Genomic DNA, 9311 nt, shown 5'->3' with positions numbered 1-9311 from the left:
ATATATATATCTTGATTCAACAGGTTTTATTTAATTACAAGCCTATAATTACGAATATGATCTCGATTCTACATACTCATAGTGTCTTAGACGTCACACGAATAATTATTAGACTTACGAAGAAACGCATTGATACTTTACTTCTGAAAAACTGATTCCATGTAGTCGATTGCTTCGAGAGGAAAAGTTATCTTACATATATATATATATATAAGTTGGTTAGATAAGCAGACTCTCTTGTAGAGAGAAAGGTTTGCGGGAAGTTGCGATAGAAGGTTGCATAAAATTTAATTGTTATGTTGTTTAATTAGTCTATTGTTAAATAAAAATATTGTTTCAGGAAACTATAAATCAACAACAATTATTTATTAAAATAAAAAAAATATATCGATTAAAACTAATAAGAAGCTACAGAATATAAGCAACAAAATTATGTTCTTTATTCATAAAATTGAAAGCGAAAAACCAAGCGAACAATTTTAAGTTCATATCGTTTATAAACAGCAATAAAAATAAAGGAAGTACAAAGTTCAAATATAATTATAGTGCTTATCATAAATCTTTAGCACGCTGCAAACGTAAATCTTTTTCTGATAATATCATCACAGTCATTAAAAATATTCCATGCTATCTGGAAGTAGTGCGGAATCCACTTGTTATTATCGTTCATTGCATATTTTAACATAGCTTGTTTACCTTGAAATAATCTTTAAAATGTCATAAGCAAACGGTAAATTCGGTTAATGCACGCTACATGAATGTCAGTGTCAACGCAAAAAATTTTCTTAACTTGGAAAAATTATCTTAACTTGGAATTCGCATACAATTTTTTTGTCTATGTAGGTTAACGCGAAAAAAAAATAATTGAGAGAAATTGTTGTATCGCGCAACGGTCACGGTCACTAGTCTCGAAATTATCCGGAACGTCTGCAATCGATAAAACTCGCATGCACTCTTGGAAAGATCCGGCTTTTATATCTTATAGTGGAGAAGAGACAGGATTGTATTTACAATTGCGTTATCACCTACAACCTAGATATAGAATAGAGATAACAATAAAGAAATTTATATAAATTAATAAAAAGTAATAAAAAAATGCTTCTACATAACATCATGTTTCTTATTAATGCTAAAGCGTTTTTAGTTTAATAAGAAAATATAATTTTCCATAAATTGTTGTTAATAAATATATTATTATAATAAAAATTGCGCAAAGAATTACTAGCGTTAGCTCTCAGCTTTTTGTTTTTCAATAATTTTTAAATTCAACAAGTTTAAAGTTCAGTTGTTTTAATAATTTTCCATATTTGCTTGACGTAGCCTCCATTTATTCAATTTACTGATGGAGGAATCCGAGTGAATTTTGGAGGATATCATGCTGAAGCTGGACTTGGCGGTCTTTTGCGAGGTACGGGTGGTGGACTTTTCGCGAGTGCGGGAACACCATGGGGTGCACATGCTGGCGCGGGATTAGGCGGCAAATTAGATACAGACGGCAAGCTTGGTTAGTATTAAACGAAAATAAAAACATACACTATATATTGGTGTCAAAATTTTGTCAAATAAAAATATTGCAAATTTAAAAAAAAATCTAGTAAAAAAAAATGGCAGTCTGCAATAAGATCTTCAATAAGATTTCAGTATTTTCATTAAAAATAGAAATATATTAAACAAACATTAAATGAGGCCACACAAACGCAAGCAAAAATTACTTCAGGCGGTGGTCTTTATGCTCGAGCTGGAGCTGGCCGTGGAGGACCAGAAGCGGCTGCTGGCCTCGGTGGGAAACTGGATGGCAGTAGACGGTCAGTGAACCCGATTGCGGGTGGCTTATACGCAGGGGCAACACCAGGCGGCGGTCCAGGTCCGGGAGTGTTTCTCGGCGGTGGTTTTGATCAACCTGGATTTGATGGAATTATAAGTGGCAGCGCAAATAACGAAGCTAAGTTGAATCCACCTGAGGTCACTGTGGGAACATCTAACACCCCAGCAAGTACGGATACAACTGCAAGTGGGAAGAAATCGAAAGGTCGCACGAATATACAAATCATACCTTCGAAGGCACACAAAGAGAAAGAGGTTCAATCGCGATTTTCTAGCTTATATTTTTATTCTGTAAATAATATGGAATTCATCATTTTGATTTTCTAGGTCTCAAATACAATACATAAACGACAAGTTGAGACACGCGTGGAAGAAAATTGACAGTCTTCTAACGCATCTCCCGTAGAATAGTTGTAGTTTAGTATCTAACCCTAATAAATCGAATAAGCAATTTTAAGTTCATATTGGATTCTTGGGATACATATTTTAATCGTCGATCATCTTTGCATACATATATTCATGATGGATATCGTCTTTAAACTAAATCTATCGAATGCAGAAGGTGTTACAAGCTGATGCGATGCTACGAGCTGATGCAGATGAAAAAGCCGAGTCGCAAAATAAGGAGGTAAGAAGCAGATTGCATATCGATCAAACATTTTGATTGTTGAATATTTGAAAAAGGAAAGAACAATTTTTTTAAAATATTTAAAAAGAGTTAGTGCATTTTAGATGATTTAGGGAGCATGCAGAAATAGTTGTGTTCACATTTTTTTTATTCAATTTTATTAGCTGAATTCGAAAATTATAATTAAAATTGTCCTAGTATTCGGGAAATTTTTTTTTCACATTTTGAACAGAAGAAAACAATGTTAAATTTATCACTTTCTTGAATCATATATGCGAATTTTTCTTTGTTTTTATAAAAATCAATTATTAATTATTAATTATTAAAGTAACTTTTACTTGCACTATAGAATAAATAAGATTTTGTAGTGAAGGCTTATTATAGAGTGTTTATGAAGCGGAATACTATATAATAGATTAACAGGATCTAAAAATAAATTCCTTTATATTCTTTTATTTACATTTGTACTTATTTACACTTATTTACATATTTACATTTTACATATATATTTCGCGCATGTATACAAATTGTACAAAATGTACATTTACGAGAGAAGATTCCTATTAAATAAAAAAATAAGATAAAAACGAAGAAAAATTTGTAGATACAATTCAAGAATGTGATAAAATCAATTGTTGCTTTCTTCTATTTCAAATGCGAAAAAAATTTCGGATATCAGGACAATTTTAATTACGATTTTTTTCGAGTTCAGTAAATAAAATTAAGTAAAAAAAACAGTGAACAATCCTGCATGCTCCCTAAATCTCCTAAAATGCACCAACTCCGTTAGCTAGATACAGATAAAAAATAATAAATAAAATAATTTTGTTGGATTAATATAGATATATTATAGGAAACTCAAACATATGTAGCAAAAACGATTTTGGTTGCCACGACCAAAAGTCGCCCAATACTTTTTTTATAAAAATTATAGAGTACGGTTATAAAAATTATAGAGTACGATTATGATAACAGTAAGATTATCTTAATGGTTACGATTATAAACGTATATGTCTATTTTACGGTTAACATAACCAAATATATTGATAGGCAAAAAAATTATCATTATTTCTGATTATGACAATTGTAACATTTTTTCTGTGTAGAATACTTGGAACTGTAGGATACTAGGAAGCATAATAAACTACAAAAAATTTGATAGTTTATTAAAATTATTTTTAAATCTGCTAAAATTCTGCTATCTAACTAAAATTTCGGATATTTCAAAATCATTTTTTCGGCAGATTTAAAAATAATTTTTAATTAAATTAAAATAATTATGTAGGACACTCAAGGTGATTGCTAGAATATTTAAATTTTACAATTAGAGAAATCTTTTTTGCGATAGACGCGACGTGCAGTGCCAGTCGTGGCACCCGCGGCAGAAGTGGACCTGGTCAAATCGGTTTATGTTGGAGCAGCACCAGCCGTGAAAACCGTCGTTCTGACACCTGCAGCTGCTGCACCCACACAAGGCGCAGGCCAAGCTACTGCCACCGTCGATACAGTTACAACAGTTGGTGAGTAATTTCAATCCTTTTCTGCACTTGTTCGAATATTAATCAATGAGAAATCCTTTTTCTTTCAGCCAATCCAAATATAATCGTTGCAAAACCCGCGTATCCACGCTGGTATCTTAGAAAAAGATTCTGGACCCGCCCTAGGAAAATAGTTTATGTTGCTCCAACAGCAACAGCTGATACTCAAAGTTCTCCTTCGGATATAGTCGGTGGACTTTTTGCCAATGCAGTGGGAGACGGTGGCGTGGTTGTTGCAGGCAAAACATCTTATGCCAGCGAATCTTTCATCGATAGTATTTTTAATGTAAGTCGTTTCTTTTATATTTATGTCTTACGAGCATCACGATCTGTATAAAAAATTATATAGCTTTTAATGAATCAAATCTCACTTTCAGATTCCGATTTCTACATTGTCTGCTGTTAACAACGCTGTTAATCAACTACTGGGAAATAATGTCATTAAGACCGTTGCTGTGGCTAAGACTTTACCGTAGAGTTAGATTAATAAAGTCTACAATCTTGTTTTAAGAGATGTAAGTTGTAAGTGACGATCAGCAGATAAAACTTATGCTTTAGAATTGGATTTTGCTTAAGGATTTTTTCTCCGAAAAATTCTTTAGATTTTTCTGAAACTTATAGAAAAAGCTTGTTTTAGTGTCCTGAATATGTGCTTTAAAACTCAATACTCGGAACGGGATTAAAAATCAAAATATTCCAAAGTTGAAATGTTTAACATAGGATCCCTATCTAAAGCTTATTCGAAAGTAGTCTTTTTATTCACTGTAAAAAAGTTTTTCTTAACAATTTTTTTAAACAATGAGTCATAAAACTTGATATCACAAGGAATAATATGAAATTTGTTTGAATATGGCTTCCGATATTCGTTTTTAAGAAGTCATTGAGCAAAATAAATAGCTCCGCTATTGTAATTTGAAAAGAATTTTATTTCATATAATTTATATTTATTAGAACACTAACTATATTGTACAAAAAAAATTATATAAAACATTAACACTTATGGAATATCTTATGTTATATAAAAGTTAAATAAATTATTTTCATAATGGTGAGAAACTAATGTGCTCATTAGATTGAGCACAACTACAATCGGAAAATATTTTTAGGTCTAATGATTAAAGTCTAAAGACTGCGCAAAAACATTTAAAGGCAGAAATTATTGTCACTTATATTTTATTCACAACCTTGCTTCAAGAGGTCGTAAGCCTTAAGAAATTGATTACAATAAAATTAATTACAATAGAATATGAAAAAAATAATCGACTGTGATTGGTCAACTTCTTATAGTTCTTACGACTTACGGCCTCTTAAAGCAAGGTTGTGGAGAAGGTATTAATCTTTTTCAACTTATGACTTAAGGCTTCTTAAAGCAAGTTTGTGGACCGAGCACACATTTAATAAATTACTATTATAATTAACTATTATAATTACATAACATATTATTGTAATTGTGGCATATACACAAACGAAGCCCGAAGACTAGAATCCTTCAAATATATTTAGCAACTTCATTTCTGTATTCAGCTTTTTTTGACCAGGAATATTTTCTGCCTGCTTAAGAATGCTACGTCTGTCTCCTGGGTCCCTGTACGTGATTAGATTATAACAACTCATTCTGTATATACTATGATATTTCTTTGCCTGTGAATTATTTTTAAAAAAAAGGTACATAAATTAATAAAGTTTTATACACAAGAATTATTTCTGATTCATTACTTTATTCTATTGCTTTACAGCTTACATTATTTATTCGGAATATATACCATTCGGAATACATATCTCTCTCATTCCTTCATTTAATATGTAGTCAGTATACGAAAATATCATGATACACGCACCAAGAATATTTCAACTGCTAAGAAAGGAAGAAATATTTCTGATTATTGTTTAGTGTTAGTTTCATATATGGTCATGTACATATTATCTTTATAAAACGCTCGCTATATTAGCCATAAGCACGTTATTTAAAAGGATAATTAAAAGATGAAAAATAAATAATTTATTATAGAAGAGATATAAACAAAAAGAAACAGTAATGATGCTTTCTAGCAAGAGATAGTGTAACACAGTAATCATTTCATCTTAGTTTAATATTGGCAAACAACAAAGATATTATGATTCACTGTATTACACTGGCATCTGTGTCTCTTGCTAGAAAACACCTAATATTATTTTGTAATTTAGCATTTAGCATTTATTTCTCTCTCAACAATAAAGGCCAATCTATATATGCACTTAAATAAGTTGGGTGCTCATGAGGATCTTTGAAAAATATGTTTCCTTATTTTTCGAGATTCGATCTATTTATAGAACGCGTAAATATTGTGATTACGAATAAATTGCTAATAATTATAATTATAATAAGCTGTATATAAGCAGTTTTAAATTCGAAAGCAAGAGGGTAAAATATGTTTTAGACTTACCAATTATTTTGTAACGTATACCTTAACTTATCTTAATTCCATTTTTAAATAAATTATTAGGCGTTCTCTCTCTCCCCCTCTCTCTTCCTCTCTCTCCCCTCTCTCATCCCCTCCCTCTCTTTCTCCATGAAACAACTCAAAAAATTAATATCCGATCAAATTATTGAGCCTGCAAGGGGAACTGACATTAAAGAGTTATCGGTTGTGATTTCATTTTTCACTATAAAAATAATAATAATAATGACATCGAAAAATCCATATAAGATGAAGGAATAAAAAAATGAATTAGCAACAATTGCGTCGATGTATTGCAATAAAATGAATATTTGAGATATTTTGCAAACGGAAAAGATTGAAACGGCACAAGTTATGAAATCGTCAGAAATTACGAAATCACAAATCCAAAATCTAAATAATGAGACAACTGACAAACACAAACCGAAATTTCAAAATATGAGAGAACAATTTGATAAAAACAAAACAGGAAGGATGTTACAAATTCTTTAATTAAATGTGAAAAACACAAACATATGTAGAAAAAAAATGTTATTGGTGAAGAATCATAAAATAAAGAAAAATAATGAAAAAGTCAAATATTGAAAAAAAGACAAGGATGAATTAAAGAAGAGATAAAAAGGTAACTAACAAACAATAATAAGAAAAACTAAAATAAAAATTGATTTAAAAAAAGACAATAAACAATTAGAAAATAAAGAAGAAATAATAATATATAAAGAATAATAATAACTTATTGAAGTATAAAGACATAAATAATAAAAACAAAAAGAAAAAGGAATATTGTGAAAAAAAATTATGGGAAATGAAGCGAAAGAAAATTGTACAGTAAAATAAAAGGTAAACAATGTAAAGATTACGAAGAAAAAATCAGAAGACAAAGAAGATAATAATAAAATAAAACAGTACAAAAAAATAAGACAAAAAGACAAAAATAAAACAAAAGAAAAAATACAGAAGAATTAAAGCAAAGAAAGATGCAAAGAAAAATGATAATAAGTAAGCAAAGAAGAAAATATTGAAAATCGTAAAAATACTTATGTAATTAATTAATACTAAATATATAAGTAATTAACGTATTTAAGTAATGAAAATGAAAACAAAAAAGATAACGAAAGAAAGATGACATGTTGTAATTAAAAGGTATTAATAAAAAAATCAAGTAAAAAGATGGATTCTATAACTAAAGAAAAAGCGGGAAACATAAGGAATCTGATAATAAAAAAAACAAGCAATAAAACAGAAAATATAGAATAATTTATAATCGAAATAGAAAATAATAATAAACGAAATAGAAAGATCTTATCAGCAAACATATTTCAATAGAATAGCAAGATAAAAATATATTAGTTTTGCAGGAAGGAAATAATTTGTAGGTAGAAAACGTTACTAATAAAAATCAAAGTGAAACAATGACTATGTAAAAGACGATTATTTATATAGAAAATAGCACACTTTACACACGATTTACGTGTTATTGACACATCACTATGTATCAATATCTTACATATATATAATATCTTATATACATATATATATATATATATATATATATATATATATATATATCAATATCTTACATATATATATATAAATTTTCATATAATAATTACATTTTAATTAGATCTATAATATCCAATTTTAAGAATTCCACACTGTTTCTTCATGCAAATTTATATTAATCTGTAGACTACTAATCATAAGTACTATTCATAAATACAAAGTGCACAGCTTTTATATGAAACAAATATTGTCATAACGTGATTGCTCTGGTTGGAATGCCATATTGAACTTAGAAATGGTAAAGAATGAATCTCAATTTCGAAATTTTTTTGTCGTTCCTAAACTTCATCTTACAGGTATGTATTAATACGTATACTTTCCTGGAGAAAAGGATTTCTAAATCAGTAAAAAAGAAAAAAAGTAATTTTTATACAAAAATTATATAGTTTAGTTGGTAATACAGACGACTTTAGGATCCCTTTAAGGGGATGCTGGAGTTATTAATGGAATGTCATTTCGTATTTTTTCGTTTTTCTTATACAGAATAAAAAATTCTTCCCGAGAATAAAAGAAAAAACTCAAATACTTTTGGCAAAGTAGAAAATCTCCTAAAAATTGTATGTTATTGTTTATTTTCTATTACCACGTAGATTCTTCCTTCACATATATATAAATGAATGCAAGTATATATCCAAATAAAAAGTACTTTCCCATATTTGAATAATGATAGCCAAGTGAGTTCAAGATGCCATCATATTACTGTCAGTTGTTGCAGACAAATAGATGACAAATTAGGGACAAGATGCTTCCTTATTATGTATAAAATGTTGCTCTCATGTAAATTCTAAATTTAATAGCAAGTTGGTAGCATCTTGATGGCATGTAAAGTGGCATATAAGTGCCATTAATTTATAACCATAATAGTTATTCTACAATGTGCTTTTTGTTTTCTGTTTTTTGCTTTTTGCTTTTTACATCTTATCTTTTTGCTTCTTATTCGGTTTGTTTTATGTCGTCCGAAATAATAATTAACAAACTTTGGAAGAAACAGGAAACGTAGTAAGAAATATAATTGTCGATAAAACAGTTGTAAAGAGGGAAAAAACAAAAGGCAAAAAACAAGAAACAGGAAACAAAAAGTTGTAAAATAAGCTCAAAACACGATTTAAAAAAATGTTTTTTAACAATCCTGTACTAAAGGCTTATTAATAAATCGATTAAGATCTAATAAAGAACATCACAGAAAATGAAAACGTTGATTTAAATAATATGAATGCGATGTATGAATAGTGACAAGAAAAATTTGACGATGTATTTCAATAATGGTAGACAAATTATGTCCTTTAGTCCAACTGTTATTAAGATATGTCGGATAATTAT

The 9311-nt window shown here is 29.1% G+C and overlaps 1 protein-coding gene across 1 annotated transcript in view; it reads left to right on the top strand.

The window, feature by feature from the left end:
• Positions 1-4466, top strand: part of LOC105617028 (glycine, alanine and asparagine-rich protein) — a 5719-nt gene extending 1253 nt beyond the window's left edge. The window contains exons 2-7 of the mRNA XM_012198609.1: positions 1321-1504; positions 1718-2079; positions 2384-2452; positions 3801-3972; positions 4041-4276; positions 4368-4466. Coding sequence (XP_012053999.1) covers positions 1321-1504; positions 1718-2079; positions 2384-2452; positions 3801-3972; positions 4041-4276; positions 4368-4466 — 1122 coding nt within the window. The remainder of the gene's footprint in view (positions 1-1320; positions 1505-1717; positions 2080-2383; positions 2453-3800; positions 3973-4040; positions 4277-4367) is intronic.
• The last annotated feature ends 4845 nt before the right edge of the window (positions 4467-9311 follow it).

Source organism: Atta cephalotes, assembly GCF_000143395.1.
Source record: "Atta cephalotes unplaced genomic scaffold scaffold00011, whole genome shotgun sequence".
In the NCBI taxonomy this organism is placed as follows: domain Eukaryota; kingdom Metazoa; phylum Arthropoda; class Insecta; order Hymenoptera; family Formicidae; genus Atta; species Atta cephalotes.
This window is presented reverse-complemented; position numbering and strand designations above follow the sequence as displayed.